At 29.8% G+C, this 23,981-nt stretch overlaps 1 protein-coding gene across 7 annotated transcripts in view; it reads right to left on the bottom strand.

The window, feature by feature from the left end:
• The window catches only part of LOC106055709 (uncharacterized), a 99,699-nt gene that overhangs the window by 6,146 nt on the left and 69,572 nt on the right, over positions 1-23,981 (bottom strand). For all 7 annotated transcript variants that reach the window (XM_056020164.1, XM_056020169.1, XM_056020168.1 and 4 more), the window contains exon 3: positions 4,863-5,002. In XM_056020164.1, coding sequence (XP_055876139.1) covers positions 4,863-5,002 — 140 coding nt within the window. The remainder of the gene's footprint in view (positions 1-4,862; positions 5,003-23,981) is intronic.

Here is a 23,981-nt window from a genome sequence, read left to right as displayed (position 1 = left end):
AACAAGCCAAATAGACCGCACATTATAGATTTCATAGTAATAGTTTAAAAACAAGCCAAATAGACTGCACATTATAGATTTCATATTTATAGTTTAAAAACAAGCCAAATAGACTGCACATTATAGATTTCATAGTTATAGTTTAAAAACAAGCCAAATAGACAGCACATTATAGATTTCATATTTATAGTTTAAAAACAAGCCAAATAGACTGCACATTATAGATTTCATAGTTATAGTTTAAAAACAAGCCAAATAGACTGCACATTATAGATTTCATAGTTATAGTTTAAAAACAAGCCAAATAGACTGCACATTATAGATTTCATAGTTATAGTTTAAAAACAAGCTAAATAGACTGCACATTATAGATTTCATATTTATAGTTTAAAAACAAGCCAAATAGACTGCACATTATAGATTTCATAGTTATAGTTTAAAAACAAGCCAAATAGACTGCACATTATAGATTTCATATTTATAGTTTAAAAACAAGCCAAATAGACTGCACATTATAGATTTCATAGTTATAGTTTAAAAACAAGCCAAATAGACAGCACATTATAGATTTCATATTTATAGTTTAAAAACAAGCCAAATAGACTGCACATTATAGATTTCATAGTTATAGTTTAAAAACAAGCCAAATAGACTGCACATTATAGATTTCATAGTTATAGTTTAAAAACAAGCCAAATAGACTGCACATTATAGATTTCATAGTTATAGTTTAAAAACAAGCTAAATAGACTGCACAGTATAGATTTCATATTTATAGTTTAAAAACAAGCCAAATAGACTGCACATTATAGATTTCATAGTTATAGTTTAAAAACAACCCAATACACTGCACATTATAGATTTCATAGTTATAGTTTAAAAACAAGCCAAATAGACTGCACATTATAGATTTCATAGTTATAGTTTAAAAACAAGCTAAATAGACTGCACATTATAGATTCCATATTTATAGTTTAAAAACAAGCCAAATAGACTGCACATTATAGATTTCATAGTTATAGTTTATAAACAAGCCAAATAGACTGCACATTATAGATTTCATATTTATAGTTTAAAAACAAGCCAAATAGACTGCACATTATAGATTTCATAGTTATAGTTTAAAAACAAGCCAAATAGACTGCACATTATAGATTTCATAGTTATAGTTTAAAAACAAGCCAAATAGACTGCACATTATAGATTTCATAGTTATAGTTTAAAAACAAGCCAAATAGACTGCACATTATAGATTTCATAGTTATAGTTTAAAAACAAGCCAAATAGACTGCACATTATAGATTTCATAGTTATAGTTTAAAAACAAGCCAAATAGACTGCACATTATAGATTTCATAGTTATAGTTTAAAAACAAGCCAAATAGACTGCACATTATAGATTTCATAGTTATAGTTTAAAAACAAGCCAAATAGACTGCACATTATAGATTTCATAGTTATAGTTTAAAAACAAGCCAAATAGACTGCACATTATAGATTTCATAGTTATAGTTTAAAAACAAGCCAAATAGACTGCACATTATAGATTTCATAGTTATAGTTTAAAAACAAGCCAAATAGACTGCACATTATAGATTTCATAGTTATAGTTTAAAAACAAGCCAAATAGACTGCACATTATAGATTTCATAGTTATAGTTTAAAAACAAGCCAAATAGACTGCACATTATAGATTTCATAGTTATAGTTTAAAAACAAGCAAAATAGACTGCACATTATAGATTTCATAGTTATTGTTTAAAAACAAGCCAAATAGACTGCACATTATAGATTTCATAGTTATAGTTTAAAAACAAGCCAAATAGACTGCACATTATAGATTTCATAGTTATAGTTTAAAAACAAGCCAAATAGACTGCACATTATAGATTTCATAGTTATAGTTTAAAAAAAAAGCTAAATAGACTGCACATTATAGATTTCATATTTATAGTTTAAAAACAAGCCAAATAGACTGCACATTATAGATTTCATAGTTATAGTTTAAAAACAAGCCAAATAGACTGCACATTATAGATTTCATATTTATAGTTTAAAAACAAGCCAAATAGACTGCACATTATAGATTTCATAGTTATAGTTTAAAAACAAGCCAAATAGACTGCACATTATAGATTTCATAGTTATAGTTTAAAAACAAGCCAAATAGACTGCACATTATAGATTTCATAGTTATAGTTTAAAAACAAGCTAAATAGACTGCACATTATAGATTTCATATTTATAGTTTAAAAACAAGCCAAATAGACAGCACATTATAGATTTCATAGTTATAGTTTAAAAACAAGCCAAATAGACTGCACATTATAGATTTCATATTTATAGTTTAAAAACAAGCCAAATAGACTGCACATTATAGATTTCATAGTTATAGTTTAAAAACAAGCCAAATAGACTGCACATTATAGATTTCATAGTTATAGTTTAAAAACAAGCCAAATAGACTGCACATTATAGATTTCATAGTTATAGTTTAAAAACAAGCTAAATAGACTGCACATTATAGATTTCATAGTTATAGTTTAAAAACAAGCCAAATAGACTGCACATTATAGATTTCATAGTTATAGTTTAAAAACAAGCCAAATAGACAGCACATTATAGATTTCATAGTTATAGTTTAAAAACAAGCCAAATAGACTGCACATTATAGATTTCATATTTATAGTTTAAAAACAAGCCAAATAGACTGCACATTATAGATTTCATAGTTATAGTTTAAAAACAAGCCAAATAGACCGCACATTATAGATTTCATAGTTATAGTTTAAAAACAAGCCAAATAGACTGCACATTATAGATTTCATATTTATAGTTTAAAAACAAGCCAAATAGACTGCACATTATAGATTTCATAGTTATAGTTTAAAAACAAGCCAAATAGACAGCACATTATAGATTTCATATTTATAGTTTAAAAACAAGCCAAATAGACTGCACATTATAGATTTCATAGTTATAGTTTAAAAACAAGCCAAATAGACTGCACATTATAGATTTCATAGTTATAGTTTAAAAACAAGCCAAATAGACTGCACATTATAGATTTCATAGTTATAGTTTAAAAACAAGCTAAATAGACTGCACATTATAGATTTCATAGTTATAGTTTAAAAACAAGCCAAATAGACTGCACATTATAGATTTCATAGTTATAGTTTAAAAACAAGCCAAATAGACAGCACATTATAGATTTCATAGTTATAGTTTAAAAACAAGCCAAATAGACTGCACTTTATAGATTTCATAGTTATAGTTTAAAAACAAGCCAAATAGACCGCACATTATAGATTTCATAGTTATAGTTTAAAAACAAGCCAAATAGACTGCACATTATAGATTTCATATTTATAGTTTAAAAACAAGCCAAATAGACTGCACATTATAGATTTCATAGTTATAGTTTAAAAACAAGCCAAATAGACAGCACATTATAGATTTCATATTTATAGTTTAAAAACAAGCCAAATAGACTGCACATTATAGATTTCATAGTTATAGTTTAAAAACAAGCCAAATAGACAGCACATTATAGATTTCATATTTATAGTTTAAAAACAAGCCAAATAGACTGCACATTATAGATTTCATAGTTATAGTTTAAAAACAAGCCAAATAGACAGCACATTATAGATTTCATATTTATAGTTTAAAAACAAGCCAAATAGACTGCACATTATAGATTTCATAGTTATAGTTTAAAAACAAGCTAAATAGACTGCACATTATAGATTTCATAGTTATAGTTTAAAAACAAGCCAAATAGACTGCACATTATAGATTTCATAGTTATAGTTTAAAAACAAGCCAAGTAGACTGCACATTATAGATTTCATGTTGTTGTTCATTATACGAGTTCGTTTCTTTTAAACGGATTTCTTTCAGTGAAATCTGTGCAACCACTGGTCGTTCCCAACACCCCCTGCCCCCGATGACCTACCGACGTAGATTATAATCTCACTGAGCATGGACAAATTTTCTAAGTTTAATTTATAATTGAAACATTTCATAGTGAAACCATAAAGGAAACACCCTGAGTTTCTACTTGGGTAAGCCAGGAAAGTGCCGAAAGCCCATCATTTTCATAAATGAATCTTCTCATAAGATAAAACAACAGAAAACTTATTACCTATTATTAAAAAAGACGTTCTCAACTCCTTAAATTTTTCAAGGTAATTAAATGTAAACAAATTATGCCAGAAAAGGCTTGACTTAACGCAGATCACTTTCAGAAATGTCTATTTCTGTCTATTTCTGTAGAATTTAAATAGTTTTTTTATTGTAAGCTCAACGTAAAAATGTTTCTGACTAAATCTCCAAGACAAAGATCTGTCAATGTGAGATATGTGTGCACAAATACTAATCAATGTTATAAAGATGAACTATGGCAGGGTTGATGTGCAGGGATCATTTCGGGTCACATAATAAGAGGACAAAGGTCATATACCTTACGTTCTCAAGCTTGAAAGGAAACCATGGCCTTGCAGATGATTCCTAGATGAGGATATCCCTGGATCGAAATGGCGCTCAAGTTACGAATAGAATTACCATTGACATAATGAACATATACAACCCTGTCCATTGTATGCGTGTGTAAAGAACTGTTTCTGTCTTAATCAAAACAAACTTAGAAAAACGTATTCTTTTTTAAAAGTTAACATGCGCCTGTTACAGAAAAAAAAAAAGGAGATGGACGGTTAACAAAGGTGTCTTGAGGCCAGTACGACTATCTGCTCTTATGCCCCAAAGTATGTCAAGTACCGATTAGAGTTGTGTGGACACTGGAGCGTTCTAACAATTTCCCCTTTTTTCTAATTTAAGTGTAAACATATTTCACGTACCTGGCAAACTATTACATATACTCCATAACCCGCTCTGTAATGCATATAAATAGGTGCTCCAGTTGCCTTCTTTGCTACTACTGTCATAGCGGTAGACAAGCGGGTGTTCCAGCACTGTGACAATCTGGCAACTTTGGACACTGCGAGAAAGTGAAACATTTAATACGTTTTATCATACATAACTAGATGAAAGAGTGGAATAGAAGTCGTTAGATCTGAAGTTTTATCATACATAACTAGATCAAAGAGTGGAATAGAAGTCATTAGATCTGAAGTTTTATCATACATAACTAGATCAAAGAGTGGAATAGAAGTCATTAGATCTGAAGTTTTATCATACATAACTAGATGAAAGAGTGGAATAGAAGTCGTTAGATCTGAAGTTTTATCATACATAACTAGATGAAAGAGTGGAATAGAAGTCGTTAGATCTGAAGTTTTATCATACATAACTAGATGAAAGAATGCAATAGAAGTCATTAGATCTGAAGTTTTATCATACATAACTAGATAAAAGAGTGGAATAGAAGTCATTAGATCTGAAATTTTATCATACATAACTAGATGAAAGAGTGGAATAGAAGTCATTAGATCTGAAGTTTTATCATACATAACTAGATCAAAGAGTGGAATAGAAGTCATTAGATCTGAAGTTTTATCATACATAACTAGATGAAAGAGTGGAATAGAAGTCATTAGATCTGAAGTTTTATCATACATAACTAGATGAAAGAGTGGAATAGAAGTCATTAGATCTGAAGTTTTATCATACATAACTAGATGAAAGAGTGGAATAGAAGTCGTTAGATCTGAAGTTTTATCATACATAACTAGATCAAAGAGTGGAATAGAAGTCATTTGATCTGAAGTTTTATCATACATAACTAGATGAAAGAGTGGAATAGAAGTCGTTAGATCTGAAGTTTTATCATACATAACTAGATGAAAGAGTGGAATAGAAGTCATTAGATCTGAAGTTTTATCATACATAACTAGATGAAAGAGTGGAATAGAAGTCGTTAGATCTGAAGTTTTATCATACATAACTAGATGAAAGAGTGGAATAGAAGTCATTAGATCTGAAGTTTTATCATACATAACTAGATGAAAGAGTGGAATAGAAGTCGTTAGATCTGAAGTTTTATCATACATAACTAGATCAAAGAGTGGAATAGAAGTCGTTAGATCTGAAGTTTTATCATACATAACTAGATGAAAGAGTGGAATAGAAGTCATTAGATCTGAAGTTTTATCATACATAACTAGATGAAAGAGTGGAATAGAAGTCGTTAGATCTGAAGTTTTATCATACATAACTAGATGAAAGAGTGGAATAGAAGTCATTAGATCTGAAGTTTTATTATACATAACTAGATCAAAGAGTGGAATAGAAGTCATTAGATCTGAAGTTTTATCATACATAACTAGATCAAAGAGTGGAATAGAAGTCGTTAGATCTGAAGTTTTATCATACATAACTAGATCAAAGAGTGGAATAGAAGTCATTAGATCTGAAGTTTTATCATACATAACTAGATCAAAGAGTGGAATAGAAGTCGTTAGATCTGAAGTTTTATCATACATAACTAGATCAAAGAGTGGAATAGAAGTCATTAGATCTGAAGTTTTATCATACATAACTAGATCAAAGAGTGGAATAGAAGTCATTAGATCTGAAGTTTTATAATACATAACTAGATGAAAGAGTGGAATAGAAGTCATTAGATCTGAAGTTTTATCATACATAACTAGATCAAAGAGTGGAATAGAAGTCATTAGATCTGAAGTTTTATCATACATAACTAGATGAAAGAGTGGAATAGAAGTCATTAGATCTGAAGTTTTATCATACATAACTAGATCAAAGAGTGGAATAGAAGTCATTAGATCTGAAGTTTTATAATACATAACTAGATGAAAGAGTGGAATAGAAGTCGTTAAATCTGAAGTTTTATCATACATAACTAGATGAAAGAGGGGAATAGAAGTCATTAGATCTGAAGTTTTATCATACATAACTAGATGAAAGAGTGGAATAGAAGTCATTAGATCTGAAGTTTTATCATACATAACTAGATCAAAGAGTGGAATAGAAGTCATTAGATCTGAAGTTTTATCATATAAATCGAGATGAAAGAGTGGAATAGAAGTCATTAGATCTGAAGTTTTATCATACATAACTAGATGAAAGAGTGGAATAGAAGTCGTTAGATCTGAAGTTTTATCATACATAACTAGATCAAAGAGTGGAATAGAAGTCATTAGATCTGAAGTTTTTTCATACGTAACTAGATGAAAGAGTGGAATAGAAGTCGTTAGATCTGAAGTTTTATCATACGTAACTAGATCAAAGAGTGGAATAGAAGTCATTAGATCTGAAGTTTTATCATACATAACTAGATCAAAGAGTGGGATAGAAGTCATTAGATCTGAAGTTTTATCATACATAAGTAGATGAAAGAGTGGAATAGAAGTCGTTAGATCTGAAGTTTTATCATACATAACTAGATCAAAAAGTGGAATAGAAGTCGTTAGATCTGAAGTTTTATCATACATAACTAGATCAAAGAGTGGAAAAGAAGTCATTAGATCTGAAGTTTTATCATACATAACTAGATCAAAGAGTGGGATAAAGTCATTAGATCTGAAGTTTTATCATACATAAGTAGTTGAAAGAGTGGAATAGAAGTCATTAGATCTGAAGTTTTATCATACATAACTAGATGAAAGAGTGGAATAGAAGTCGTTAGATCTGAAGTTTTATCATACATAACTAGATCAAAGAGTGGAATAGAAGTCGTTAGATCTGAAGTTTTATCATACATAACTAGATGAAAGAGTGGAATAGAAGTCATTAGATCTGAAGTTTTATCATACATAACTAGATGAAAGAGTGGAATAGAAGTCGTTAGATCTGAAGTTTTATCATACATAACTAGATGAAAGAGTGGAATAGAAGTCATTAGATCTGAAGTTTTATCATACATAACTAGATCAAAGAGTGGAATAGAAGTCATTAGATCTGAAGTTTTATCATACATAACTAGATCAAAGAGTGGAATAGAAGTCGTTAGATCTGAAGTTTTATCATACATAACTAGATCAAAGAGTGGAATAGAAGTCATTAGATCTGAAGTTTTATCATACATAACTAGATCAAAGAGTGGAATAGAAGTCGTTAGATCTGAAGTTTTATCATACATAACTAGATCAAAGAGTGGAATAGAAGTCATTAGATCTGAAGTTTTATCATACATAACTAGATCAAAGAGTGGAATAGAAGTCATTAGATCTGAAGTTTTATAATACATAACTAGATGAAAGAGTGGAATAGAAGTCATTAGATCTGAAGTTTTATCATACATAACTAGATCAAAGAGTGGAATAGAAGTCATTAGATCTGAAGTTTTATCATACATAACTAGATGAAAGAGTGGAATAAAAGTCGTTAGATCTGAAGTTTTATCATACATAACTAGATGAAAGAGTGGAATAGAAGTCATTAGATCTGAAGTTTTATCATACATAACTAGATCAAAGAGTGGATTAGAAGTCATTAGATCTCAAGTTTTATCATACATAACTAGATGAAAGAGTGGAATAGAAGTCATTAGATCTGAAGTTTTATCATACATAAGTAGATGAAAGAGTGGATTAGAAGTCGTTAAATCTGAAGTTTTATCATACATAACTAGATGAAAGAGGGGAATAGAAGTCATTAGATCTGAAGTTTTATCATACATAACTAGATGAAAGAGTGGAATAGAAGTCATTAGATCTGAAGTTTTATCATACATAACTAGATGAAAGAGTGGAATAGAAGTCATTAGATCTGAAGTTTTATCATACATAAGTAGATGAAAGAGTGGATTAGAAGTCGTTAGATCTGATGTTTTATCATACATAACTAGATGAAAGAGGGGAATAGAAGTCGTTAGATCTGAAGTTTTATCATACATAACTAGATGAAAGAGTGGAATAGAAGTCATTAGATCTGAAGTTTTATCATACATAACTAGATGAAAGAGTAGAATAGAAGTCATTAGATCTGAAGTTTTATCATACATAACTAGATGAAAGAGTGGAATAGAAGTCGTTAGATCTGAAGTTTTATCATACATAACTAGATCAAAGAGTGGAATAGAAGTCATTAGATCTGAAGTTTTATCATACATAACTAGATGAAAGAGTGGATTAGAAGTCGTTAGATCTAAAGTTTTATCATACATAACTAGATGAAAGAGTGGAATAGAAGTCATTAGATCTGAAGTTTTATCATACATAACTAGATGAAAGAGTAGAATAGAAGTCATTAGATCGGAAGTTTTATCATACATAACTAGATCAAAGAGTGGAATAGAAGTCATTAGATCTGAAGTTTTATCATACATAACTAGATGAAAGAGTGGAATAGAAGTCGTTAGATCTGAAGTTTTGTAATACATAACTAGATGAAAGAGTGGAATAGAAGTCGTTAGATCTGAAGTTTTATCATACATAACTAGATCAAAGAGTGGAATAGAAGTCGTTAGATCTGAAGTTTTATCATACATAACTAGATGAAAGAGTGGAATAGAAGTCATTAGATCTGAAGTTTTATCATACATAACTAGATCAAAGAGTGGAATAGAAGTTATAGGTCTGAAGTTTTATCATACATAACTAGATGAAAGAGTGGAATAGAAGTCATTAGATCTGAAGTTTTATCATACATAACTAGATGAAAGAGTGGAATAGAAGTCGTTAGATCTGAAGTTTTATCATACATAACTAGACCAAAGAGTGGAATAGAAGTCGTTAGATCTGAAGTTTTATCATACATAACTAGATCAAAGAGTGGAAAAGAAGTCATTAGATCTGAAGTTTTATCATACATAACTAGATCAAAGAGTGGGATAAAGTCATTAGATCTGAAGTTTTATCATACATAAGTAGATGAAAGAGTGGAATAGAAGTCATTAGATCTGAAGTTTTATCATACATAACTAGATCAAAGAAAGGAATAGAAGTCATTAGATCTGAAGTTTTATCATACATAACTAGATGAAAGAGTGGAATAGAAGTCATTAGATCTGAAGTTTTATCATACATAACTAGATGAAAGAGTGGAATAGAAGTCGTTAGATCTGAAGTTTTATCATACATAACTAGATGAAAGAGTGGAATAGAAGTCATTAGATCTGAAGTTTTATCATACATAACTAGATGAAAGAGTGGAATAGAAGTCGTTAGATCTGAAGTTTTATCATACATAACTAGATCAAAGAGTGGAATAGAAGTCGTTAGATCTGAAGTTTTATCATACATAACTAGATGAAAGAGTGGAATAGAAGTCATTAGATCTGAAGTTTTATCATACATAACTAGATGAAAGAGTGGAATAGAAGTCGTTAGATCTGAAGTTTTATCATACATAACTAGATGAAAGAGTGGAATAGAAGTCATTAGATCTGAAGTTTTATCATACATAACTAGATCAAAGAGTGGAATAGAAGTCATTAGATCTGAAGTTTTATCATACATAACTAGATCAAAGAGTGGAATAGAAGTCGTTAGATCTGAAGTTTTATCATACATAACTAGATCAAAGAGTGGAATAGAAGTCGTTAGATCTGAAGTTTTATCATACATAACTAGATCAAAGAGTGGAATAGAAGTCATTAGATCTGAAGTTTTATCATACATAACTAGATCAAAGAGTGGATTAGAAGTCATTAGATCTCAAGTTTTATCATACATAACTAGATGAAAGAGTGGAATAGAAGTCATTAGATCTGAAGTTTTATCATACATAAGTAGATGAAAGAGTGGATTAGAAGTCGTTAGATCTGAAGTTTTATCATACATAACTAGATGAAAGAGGGGAATAGAAGTCATTAGATCTGAAGTTTTATCATACATAACTAGATGAAAGAGTGGAATAGAAGTCGTTAGATCTGAAGTTTTATCATACATAACTAGATCAAAGAGTGGAATAGAAGTCATTAGATCTGAAGTTTTATCATACATAACTAGATGAAAGAGTGGATTAGAAGTCGTTAGATCTAAAGTTTTATCATACATAACTAGATGAAAGAGTGGAATAGAAGTCATTAGATCTGAAGTTTTATCATACATAAGTAGATGAAAGAGTAGAATAGAAGTCATTAGATCGGAAGTTTTATCATACATAACTAGATCAAAGAGTGGAATAGAAGTCATTAGATCTGAAGTTTTATCATACGTAACTAGATGAAAGAGTGGAATAGAAGTCGTTAGATCTGAAGTTTTGTAATACATAACTAGATGAAAGAGTGGAATAGAAGTCGTTAGATCTGAAGTTTTATCATACATAACTAGATCAAAGAGTGGAATAGAAGTCGTTAGATCTGAAGTTTTATCATACATAACTAGATGAAAGAGTGGAATAGAAGTCATTAGATCTGAAGTTTTATCATACATAACTAGATCAAAGAGTGGAATAGAAGTTATAGGTCTGAAGTTTTATCATACATAACTAGATGAAAGAGTGGAATAGAAGTCATTAGATCTGAAGTTTTATCATACATAACTAGATGAAAGAGTGGAATAGAAGTCTTTAGATCTGAAGTTTTATCATACATAACTAGACCAAAGAGTGGAATAGAAGTCGTTAGATCTGAAGTTTTATCATACATAACTAGATCAAAGAGTGGAAAAGAAGTCATTAGATCTGAAGTTTTATCATACATAACTAGATCAAAGAGTGGAAAAGAAGTCATTAGATCTGAAGTTTTATCATACATAACTAGATCAAAGAGTGGGATAAAGTCATTAGATCTGAAGTTTTATCATACATAAGTAGATGAAAGAGTGGAATAGAAGTCATTAGATCTGAAGTTTTATCATACATAACTAGATCAAAGAAAGGAATAGAAGTCATTAGATCTGAAGTTTTATCATACATAACTAGATGAAAGAGTGGAATAGAAGTCATTAGATCTGAAGTTTTATCATACATAACTAGATCAAAGAGTGGAATAGAAGTCATTAGATCTGAAGTTTTATAATACATAACTAGATGAAAGAGTGGAATAGAAGTCATTAGATCTGAAGTTTTATCATACATAACTAGATCAAAGAGTGGAATAGAAGTCATTAGATCTGAAGTTTTATCATACATAACTAGATGAAAGAGTGGAATAAAAGTCGTTAGATCTGAAGTTTTATCATACATAACTAGATGAAAGAGTGGAATAGAAGTCATTAGATCTGAAGTTTTATCATACATAACTAGATCAAAGAGTGGATTAGAAGTCATTAGATCTCAAGTTTTATCATACATAACTAGATGAAAGAGTGGAATAGAAGTCATTAGATCTGAAGTTTTATCATACATAAGTAGATGAAAGAGTGGATTAGAAGTCGTTAAATCTGAAGTTTTATCATACATAACTAGATGAAAGAGGGGAATAGAAGTCATTAGATCTGAAGTTTTATCATACATAACTAGATGAAAGAGTGGAATAGAAGTCATTAGATCTGAAGTTTTATCATACATAACTAGATGAAAAAGTGGAATAGAAGTCATTAGATCTGAAGTTTTATCATACATAAGTAGATGAAAGAGTGGATTAGAAGTCGTTAGATCTGATGTTTTATCATACATAACTAGATGAAAGAGGGGAATAGAAGTCGTTAGATCTGAAGTTTTATCATACATAACTAGATGAAAGAGTGGAATAGAAGTCATTAGATCTGAAGTTTTATCATACATAACTAGATGAAAGAGTAGAATAGAAGTCATTAGATCTGAAGTTTTATCATACATAACTAGATGAAAGAGTGGAATAGAAGTCGTTAGATCTGAAGTTTTATCATACATAACTAGATCAAAGAGTGGAATAGAAGTCATTAGATCTGAAGTTTTATCATACATAACTAGATGAAAGAGTGGATTAGAAGTCGTTAGATCTAAAGTTTTATCATACATAACTAGATGAAAGAGTGGAATAGAAGTCATTAGATCTGAAGTTTTATCATACATAACTAGATGAAAGAGTAGAATAGAAGTCATTAGATCGGAAGTTTTATCATACATAACTAGATCAAAGAGTGGAATAGAAGTCATTAGATCTGAAGTTTTATCATACATAACTAGATGAAAGAGTGGAATAGAAGTCGTTAGATCTGAAGTTTTGTAATACATAACTAGATGAAAGAGTGGAATAGAAGTCGTTAGATCTGAAGTTTTATCATACATAACTAGATCAAAGAGTGGAATAGAAGTCGTTAGATCTGAAGTTTTATCATACATAACTAGATGAAAGAGTGGAATAGAAGTCATTAGATCTGAAGTTTTATCATACATAACTAGATCAAAGAGTGGAATAGAAGTTATAGGTCTGAAGTTTTATCATACATAACTAGATGAAAGAGTGGAATAGAAGTCATTAGATCTGAAGTTTTATCATACATAACTAGATGAAAGAGTGGAATAGAAGTCGTTAGATCTGAAGTTTTATCATACATAACTAGACCAAAGAGTGGAATAGAAGTCGTTAGATCTGAAGTTTTATCATACATAACTAGATCAAAGAGTGGAAAAGAAGTCATTAGATCTGAAGTTTTATCATACATAACTAGATCAAAGAGTGGGATAAAGTCATTAGATCTGAAGTTTTATCATACATAAGTAGATGAAAGAGTGGAATAGAAGTCATTAGATCTGAAGTTTTATCATACATAACTAGATCAAAGAAAGGAATAGAAGTCATTAGATCTGAAGTTTTATCATACATAACTAGATGAAAGAGTGGAATAGAAGTCATTAGATCTGAAGTTTTATCATACATAACTAGATGAAAGAGTGGAATAGAAGTCGTTAGATCTGAAGTTTTATCATACATAACTAGATGAAAGAGTGGAATAGAAGTCATTAGATCTGAAGTTTTATCATACATAACTAGATGAAAGAGTGGAATAGAAGTCGTTAGATCTGAAGTTTTATCATACATAACTAGATCAAAGAGTGGAATAGAAGTCATTAGATCTGAAGTTTTATCATACATAACTAGATGAAAGAGTGGAATAGAAGTCATTAGATCTGAAGTTTTATCATACATAACTAGATGAAAGAGTGGAATAGAAGTCGTTAGATCTGAAGTTTTATCATACATAACTAGATGAAAGAGTGGAATAGAAGTCATTAGATCTGAAGTTTTATCATACATAACTAGATCAAAGAGTGGAATAGAAGTCATTAGATCTGAAGTTTTATCATACATAACTAGATCAAAGAGTGGAATAGAAGTCGTTAGATCTGAAGTTTTATCATACATAACTAGATCAAAGAGTGGAATAGAAGTCGTTAGATCTGAAGTTTTATCATACATAACTAGATCAAAGAGTGGAATAGAAGTCATTAGATCTGAAGTTTTATCATACATAACTAGATCAAAGAGTGGATTAGAAGTCATTAGATCTCAAGTTTTATCATACATAACTAGATGAAAGAGTGGAATAGAAGTCATTAGATCTGAAGTTTTATCATACATAAGTAGATGAAAGAGTGGATTAGAAGTCGTTAGATCTGAAGTTTTATCATACATAACTAGATGAAAGAGGGGAATAGAAGTCATTAGATCTGAAGTTTTATCATACATAACTAGATGAAAGAGTGGAATAGAAGTCGTTAGATCTGAAGTTTTATCATACATAACTAGATGAAAGAGTGGAATAGAAGTCATTAGATCTGAAGTTTTATCATACATAACTAGATGAAAGAGTAGAATAGAAGTCATTAGATCTGAAGTTTTATCATACATAACTAGATGAAAGAGTGGAATAGAAGTCGTTAGATCTGAAGTTTTATCATACATAACTAGATCAAAGAGTGGAATAGAAGTCATTAGATCTGAAGTTTTATCATACATAACTAGATGAAAGAGTGGATTAGAAGTCGTTAGATCTAAAGTTTTATCATACATAACTAGATGAAAGAGTGGAATAGAAGTCATTAGATCTGAAGTTTTATCATACATAACTAGATGAAAGAGTAGAATAGAAGTCATTAGATCGGAAGTTTTATCATACATAACTAGATCAAAGAGTGGAATAGAAGTCATTAGATCTGAAGTTTTATCATACATAACTAGATGAAAGAGTGGAATAGAAGTCGTTAGATCTGAAGTTTTGTAATACATAACTAGATGAAAGAGTGGAATAGAAGTCGTTAGATCTGAAGTTTTATCATACATAACTAGATCAAAGAGTGGAATAGAAGTCGTTAGATCTGAAGTTTTATCATACATAACTAGATGAAAGAGTGGAATAGAAGTCATTAGATCTGAAGTTTTATCATACATAACTAGATCAAAGAGTGGAATAGAAGTTATAGGTCTGAAGTTTTATCATACATAACTAGATGAAAGAGTGGAATAGAAGTCATTAGATCTGAAGTTTTATCATACATAACTAGATGAAAGAGTGGAATAGAAGTCGTTAGATCTGAAGTTTTATCATACATAACTAGACCAAAGAGTGGAATAGAAGTCGTTAGATCTGAAGTTTTATCATACATAACTAGATCAAAGAGTGGAAAAGAAGTCATTAGATCTGAAGTTTTATCATACATAACTAGATCAAAGAGTGGGATAAAGTCATTAGATCTGAAGTTTTATCATACATAAGTAGATGAAAGAGTGGAATAGAAGTCATTAGATCTGAAGTTTTATCATACATAACTAGATCAAAGAAAGGAATAGAAGTCATTAGATCTGAAGTTTTATCATACATAACTAGATGAAAGAGTGGAATAGAAGTCATTAGATCTGAAGTTTTATCATACATAACTAGATGAAAGAGTGGAATAGAAGTCGTTAGATCTGAAGTTTTATCATACATAACTAGATGAAAGAGTGGAATAGAAGTCATTAGATCTGAAGTTTTATCATACATAACTAGATGAAAGAGTGGAATAGAAGTCGTTAGATCTGAAGTTTTATCATACATAACTAGATCAAAGAGTGGAATAGAAGTCGTTAGATCTGAAGTTTTATCATACATAACTAGATGAAAGAGTGGAATAGAAGTCATTAGATCTGAAGTTTTATCATACATAACTAGATGAAAGAGTGGAATAGAAGTCGTTAGATCTGAAGTTTTATCATACATAACTAGATGAAAGAGTGGAATAGAAGTCATTAGATCTGAAGTTTTATCATACATAACTAGATCAAAGAGTGGAATAGAAGTCATTAGATCTGAAGTTTTATCATACATAACTAGATCAAAGAGTGGAATAGAAGTCGTTAGATCTGAAGTTTTATCATACATAACTAGATCAAAGAGTGGAATAGAAGTCGTTAGATCTGAAGTTTTATCATACATAACTAGATCAAAGAGTGGAATAGAAGTCATTAGATCTGAAGTTTTATCATACATAACTAGATCAAAGAGTGGATTAGAAGTCATTAGATCTCAAGTTTTATCATACATAACTAGATGAAAGAGTGGAATAGAAGTCATTAGATCTGAAGTTTTATCATACATAAGTAGATAAAAGAGTGGATTAGAAGTCGTTAGATCTGAAGTTTTATCATACATAACTAGATGAAAGAGGGGAATAGAAGTCATTAGATCTGAAGTTTTATCATACATAACTAGATGAAAGAGTGGAATAGAAGTCGTTAGATCTGAAGTTTTATCATACATAACTAGATCAAAGAGTGGAATAGAAGTCATTAGATCTGAAGTTTTATCATACATAACTAGATGAAAGAGTGGATTAGAAGTCGTTAGATCTAAAGTTTTATCATACATAACTAGATGAAAGAGTGGAATAGAAGTCATTAGATCTGAAGTTTTATCATACATAAGTAGATGAAAGAGTAGAATAGAAGTCATTAGATCGGAAGTTTTATCATACATAACTAGATCAAAGAGTGGAATAGAAGTCATTAGATCTGAAGTTTTATCATACATAACTAGATGAAAGAGTGGAATAGAAGTCGTTAGATCTGAAGTTTTGTAATACATAACTAGATGAAAGAGTGGAATAGAAGTCGTTAGATCTGAAGTTTTATCATACATAACTAGATCAAAGAGTGGAATAGAAGTCGTTAGATCTGAAGTTTTATCATACATAACTAGATGAAAGAGTGGAATAGAAGTCATTAGATCTGAAGTTTTATCATACATAACTAGATCAAAGAGTGGAATAGAAGTTATAGGTCTGAAGTTTTATCATACATATTTAGATGAAAGAGTGGAATAGAAGTCATTAGATCTGAAGTTTTATCATACATAACTAGATGAAAGAGTGGAATAGAAGTCTTTAGATCTGAAGTTTTATCATACATAACTAGACCAAAGAGTGGAATAGAAGTCGTTAGATCTGAAGTTTTATCATACATAACTAGATCAAAGAGTGGAAAAGAAGTCATTAGATCTGAAGTTTTATCATACATAACTAGATCAAAGAGTGGGATAAAGTCATTAGATCTGAAGTTTTATCATACATAAGTAGATGAAAGAGTGGAATAGAAGTCATTAGATCTGAAGTTTTATCATACATAACTAGATCAAAGAAAGGAATAGAAGTCATTAGATCTGAAGTTTTATCATACATAACTAGATGAAAGAGTGGAATAGAAGTCATTAGATCTGAAGTTTTATCATACATAACTAGATCAAAGAGTGGAATAGAAGTCATTAGATCTGAAGTTTTATCATACATAACTAGATGAAAGAGTGGAAAAGAAGTCATTAGATCTAAAGTTTTATCATACATAACTAGATCAAAGAGTGGAATAGAAGTCATTAGATCTGAAGTTTTATCATACATAACTAGATGAAAGAGTGGAATAGAAGTCATTAGATCTGAAGTTTTATCATACATAACTAGATGAAAGAGTGGAATAGAAGTCGTTAGATCTGAAGTTTTATCATACATAACTAGATGAAAGAGTGGAATAGAAGTCATTAGATCTGAAGTTTTATCATACATAACTAGATGAAAGAGTAGAATAGAAGTCATTAGATCTGAAGTTTTATCATACATAACTAGATGAAAGAGTGGAATAGAAGTCGTTAGATCTGAAGTTTTATCATACATAACTAGATCAAAGAGTGGAATAGAAGTCATTAGATCTGAAGTTTTATCATACATAACTAGATGAAAGAGTGGATTAGAAGTCGTTAGATCTAAAGTTTTATCATACATAACTAGATGAAAGAGTGGAATAGAAGTCATTAGATCTGAAGTTTTATCATACATAACTAGATGAAAGAGTAGAATAGAAGTCATTAGATCTGAAGTTTTATCATACATAACTAGATGAAAGAGTGGAATAGAAGTCATTAGATCTGAAGTTTTATCATACATAACTAGATGAAAGAGTGGAATAGAAGTCGTTAGATCTGAAGTTTTGTAATACATAACTAGATGAAAGAGTGGAATAGAAGTCGTTAGATCTGAAGTTTTATCATACATAACTAGATCAAAGAGTGGAATAGAAGTCGTTAGATCTGAAGTTTTATCATACATAACTAGATCAAAGAGTGGAATAGAAGTCATTAGATCTGAAGTTTTATCATACATAACTAGATCAAAGAGTGGAATAGAAGTCGTTAGATCTGAAGTTTTATCATACATAACTAGATCAAAGAGTGGAATAGAAGTCATTAGATCTGAAGTTTTATCATACATAACTAGATCAAAGAGTGGATTAGAAGTCATTAGATCTCAAGTTTTATCATACATAACTAGATGAAAGAGTGGAATAGAAGTCATTAGATCTGAAGTTTTATCATACATAAGTAGATGAAAGAGTGGATTAGAAGTCGTTAGATCTGAAGTTTTATCATACATAACTAGATGAAAGAGGGGAATAGAAGTCATTAGATCTGAAGTTTTATCATACATAACTAGATGAAAGAGTGGAATAGAAGTCGTTAGATCTGAAGTTTTATCATACATAACTAGATCAAAGAGTGGAATAGAAGTCATTAGATCTGAAGTTTTATCATACATAACTAGATGAAAGAGTGGATTAGAAGTCGTTAGATCTAAAGTTTTATCATACATAACTAGATGAAAGAGTGGAATAGAAGTCATTAGATCTGAAGTTTTATCATACATAAGTAGATGAAAGAGTAGAATAGAAGTCATTAGATCGGAAGTTTTATCATACATAACTAGATCAAAGAGTGGAATAGAAGTCATTAGATCTGAAGTTTTATCATACATAACTAGATGAAAGAGTGGAATAGAAGTCGTTAGATCTGAAGTTTTGTAATACATAACTAGATGAAAGAGTGGAATAGAAGTCGTTAGATCTGAAGTTTTATCATACATAACTAGATCAAAGAGTGGAATAGAAGTCGTTAGATCTGAAGTTTTATCATACATAACTAGATGAAAGAGTGGAATAGAAGTCATTAGATCTGAAGTTTTATCATACATAACTAGATCAAAGAGTGGAATAGAAGTTATAGGTCTGAAGTTTTATCATACATATTTAGATGAAAGAGTGGAATAGAAGTCATTAGATCTGAAGTTTTATCATACATAACTAGATGAAAGAGTGGAATAGAAGTCTTTAGATCTGAAGTTTTATCATACATAACTAGACCAAAGAGTGGAATAGAAGTCGTTAGATCTGAAGTTTTATCATACATAACTAGATCAAAGAGTGGAAAAGAAGTCATTAGATCTGAAGTTTTATCATACATAACTAGATCAAAGAGTGGGATAAAGTCATTAGATCTGAAGTTTTATCATACATAAGTAGATGAAAGAGTGGAATAGAAGTCATTAGATCTGAAGTTTTATCATACATAACTAGATCAAAGAAAGGAATAGAAGTCATTAGATCTGAAGTTTTATCATACATAACTAGATGAAAGAGTGGAATAGAAGTCATTAGATCTGAAGTTTTATCATACATAACTAGATCAAAGAGTGGAATAGAAGTCATTAGATCTGAAGTTTTATCATACATAACTAGATGAAAGAGTGGAAAAGAAGTCATTAGATCTAAAGTTTTATCATACATAACTAGATCAAAGAGTGGAATAGAAGTCATTAGATCTGAAGTTTTATCATACATAACTAGATGAAAGAGTGGAATAGAAGTCATTAGATCTGAAGTTTTATCATACATAACTAGATGAAAGAGTGGAATAGAAGTCGTTAGATCTGAAGTTTTATCATACATAACTAGATGAAAGAGTGGAATAGAAGTCATTAGATCTGAAGTTTTATCATACATAACTAGATGAAAGAGTAGAATAGAAGTCATTAGATCTGAAGTTTTATCATACATAACTAGATGAAAGAGTGGAATAGAAGTCGTTAGATCTGAAGTTTTATCATACATAACTAGATCAAAGAGTGGAATAGAAGTCATTAGATCTGAAGTTTTATCATACATAACTAGATGAAAGAGTGGATTAGAAGTCGTTAGATCTAAAGTTTTATCATACATAACTAGATGAAAGAGTGGAATAGAAGTCATTAGATCTGAAGTTTTATCATACATAACTAGATGAAAGAGTAGAATAGAAGTCATTAGATCTGAAGTTTTATCATACATAACTAGATGAAAGAGTGGAATAGAAGTCATTAGATCTGAAGTTTTATCATACATAACTAGATGAAAGAGTGGAATAGAAGTCGTTAGATCTGAAGTTTTGTAATACATAACTAGATGAAAGAGTGGAATAGAAGTCGTTAGATCTGAAGTTTTATCATACATAACTAGATCAAAGAGTGGAATAGAAGTCGTTAGATCTGAAGTTTTATCATACATAACTAGATCAAAGAGTGGAATAGAAGTCATTAGATCTGAAGTTTTATCATACATAACTAGATCAAAGAGTGGAATAGAAGTCGTTAGATCTGAAGTTTTATCATACATAACTAGATCAAAGAGTGGAATAGAAGTCGTTAGATCTGAAGTTTTATCATACATAACTAGATCAAAGAGTGGAATAGAAGTCATTAGATCTGAAGTTTTATCATACATAACTAGATCAAAGAGTGGATTAGAAGTCATTAGATCTCAAGTTTTATCATACATAACTAGATGAAAGAGTGGAATAGAAGTCATTAGATCTGAAGTTTTATCATACATAAGTAGATGAAAGAGTGGATTAGAAGTCGTTAGATCTGAAGTTTTATCATACATAACTAGATGAAAGAGGGGAATAGAAGTCATTAGATCTGAAGTTTTATCATACATAACTAGATGAAAGAGTGGAATAGAAGTCGTTAGATCTGAAGTTTTATCATACATAACTAGATCAAAGAGTGGAATAGAAGTCATTAGATCTGAAGTTTTATCATACATAACTAGATGAAAGAGTGGATTAGAAGTCGTTAGATCTAAAGTTTTATCATACATAACTAGATGAAAGAGTGGAATAGAAGTCATTAGATCTGAAGTTTTATCATACATAAGTAGATGAAAGAGTAGAATAGAAGTCATTAGATCGGAAGTTTTATCATACATAACTAGATCAAAGAGTGGAATAGAAGTCATTAGATCTGAAGTTTTATCATACATAACTAGATGAAAGAGTGGAATAGAAGTCGTTAGATCTGAAGTTTTGTAATACATAACTAGATGAAAGAGTGGAATAGAAGTCGTTAGATCTGAAGTTTTATCATACATAACTAGATCAAAGAGTGGAATAGAAGTCGTTAGATCTGAAGTTTTATCATACATAACTAGATGAAAGAGTGGAATAGAAGTCATTAGATCTGAAGTTTTATCATACATAACTAGATCAAAGAGTGGAATAGAAGTTATAGGTCTGAAGTTTTATCATACATAACTAGATGAAAGAGTGGAATAGAAGTCATTAGATCTGAAGTTTTATCATACATAACTAGATGAAAGAGTGGAATAGAAGTCTTTAGATCTGAAGTTTTATCATACATAACTAGACCAAAGAGTGGAATAGAAGTCGTTAGATCTGAAGTTTTATCATACATAACTAGATCAAAGAGTGGAAAAGAAGTCATTAGATCTGAAGTTTTATCATACATAACTAGATCAAAGAGTGGGATAAAGTCATTAGATCTGAAGTTTTATCATACATAAGTAGATGAAAGAGTGGAATAGAAGTCATTAGATCTGAAGTTTTATCATACATAACTAGATCAAAGAAAGGAATAGAAGTCATTAGATCTGAAGTTTTATCATACATAACTAGATGAAAGAGTGGAATAGAAGTCATTAGATCTGAAGTTTTATCATACATAACTAGATCAAAGAGTGGAATAGAAGTCATTAGATCTGAAGTTTTATCATACATAACTAGATGAAAGAGTGGAAAAGAAGTCATTAGATCTAAAGTTTTATCATACATAACTAGATCAAAGAGTGGAATAGAAGTCATTAGATCTGAAGTTTTATCATACATAACTAGATGAAAGAGTGGAATAGAAGTCATTAGATCTGAAGTTTTATCATACATAACTAGATGAAAGAGTGGAATAGAAGTCGTTAGATCTAAAGTTTTATCATACATAACTAGATCAAAGAGTGGAATAGAAGTCGTTAGATCTGAAGTTTTATCATACATAACTAGATCAAAGAGTGGAAAAGAAGTCATTAGATCTGAAGTTTTATCATACATAACTAGATCAAAGAGTGGGATAAAGTCATTAGATCTGAAGTTTTATCATACATAAGTAGATGAAAGAGTGGAATAGAAGTCATTAGATCTGAAGTTTTATCATACATAACTAGATCAAAGAGTGGAATAGAAGTCATTAGATCTGAAGTTTTATCATACATAACTAGATGAAAGAGTGGAATAGAAGTCATTAGATCTGAAGTTTTATCATACATAACTAGATCAAAGAGTGGAATAGAAGTCATTAGATCTGAAGTTTTATCATACATAACTAGATCAAAGAGTGGAATAGAAGTCATTAGATCTGAAGTTTTATCATACATAACTAGATGAAAGAGTGGAATAGAAGTCGTTAGATCTGAAGTTTTATAATACATAACTAGATGAAAGAGTGGAATAGAAGTCGTTAGATCTGAAGTTTTATCATACATAACTAGATCAAAGAGTGGAATAGAAGTCGTTAGATCTGAAGTTTTATCATACATAACTAGATGAAAGAGTGGAATAGAAGTCATTAGATCTTAAGTTTTATCATACATAACTAGATCAAAGAGTGGAATAGAAGTCATTAGATCTGAAGTTTTATCATATATATCGAGATGAAAGAGTGGAATAGAAGTCATTAGATCTGAAGTTTTATCATACTTAACTAGATCAAAGAGTGGAATAGAAGTCATTAGATCTGAAGTTTTATCATACATAACTAGATGAAAGAGTGGAATAGAAGTCGTTAGATCTGAAGTTTTATAATACATAACTAGATGAAAGAGTGGAATAGAAGTCGTTAGATCTGAAGTTTTATCATACATAACTAGATCAAAGAGTGGAATAGAAGTCGTTAGATCTGAAGTTTTATCATACATAACTAGATGAAAGAGTGGAATAGAAGTCATTAGATCTGAAGTTTTATCATACATAACTAGATCAAAGAGTGGAATAGAAGTCATTAGATCTGAAGTTTTATCATATATATCGAGATGAAAGAGTGGAATAGAAGTCATTAGATCTGAAGTTTTATCATACATAACTAGATGAAAGAGTGGAATAGAAGTCGTTAGATCTGAAGTTTTATCATACATAACTAGATCAAAGAGTGGAATAGAAGTCGTTAGATCTGAAGTTTTATCATACGTAACTAGATGAAAGAGTGGAAAACAATTCATTAGATCTGAAGTTTTATCATACATAACTAGATGAAAGAGTGGAATAGAAGTCGTTAGATCTGAAGTTTTATCATACGTAACTAGATCAAAGAGTGGAATAGAAGTCATTAGATCTGAAGTTTTATCATACATAACTAGATCAAAGAGTGGGATAGAAGTCATTAGATCTGAAGTTTTATCATACATAAGTAGATGAAAGAGTGGAATAGAAGTCATTAGATCTGAAGTTTTATCATACATAACTAAATCAAAGAGTGGAATAGAAGTCGTTAGATCTGAAGTTTTATCATACATAACTAGATGAAAGAGTGGAATAGAAGTCATTAGATCTGAAGTTTTATCATACATA

This window comes from Biomphalaria glabrata, chromosome 2, assembly GCF_947242115.1.
Source record: "Biomphalaria glabrata chromosome 2, xgBioGlab47.1, whole genome shotgun sequence".
Lineage (NCBI taxonomy): Eukaryota > Metazoa > Mollusca > Gastropoda > Planorbidae > Biomphalaria > Biomphalaria glabrata.
This window is presented reverse-complemented; position numbering and strand designations above follow the sequence as displayed.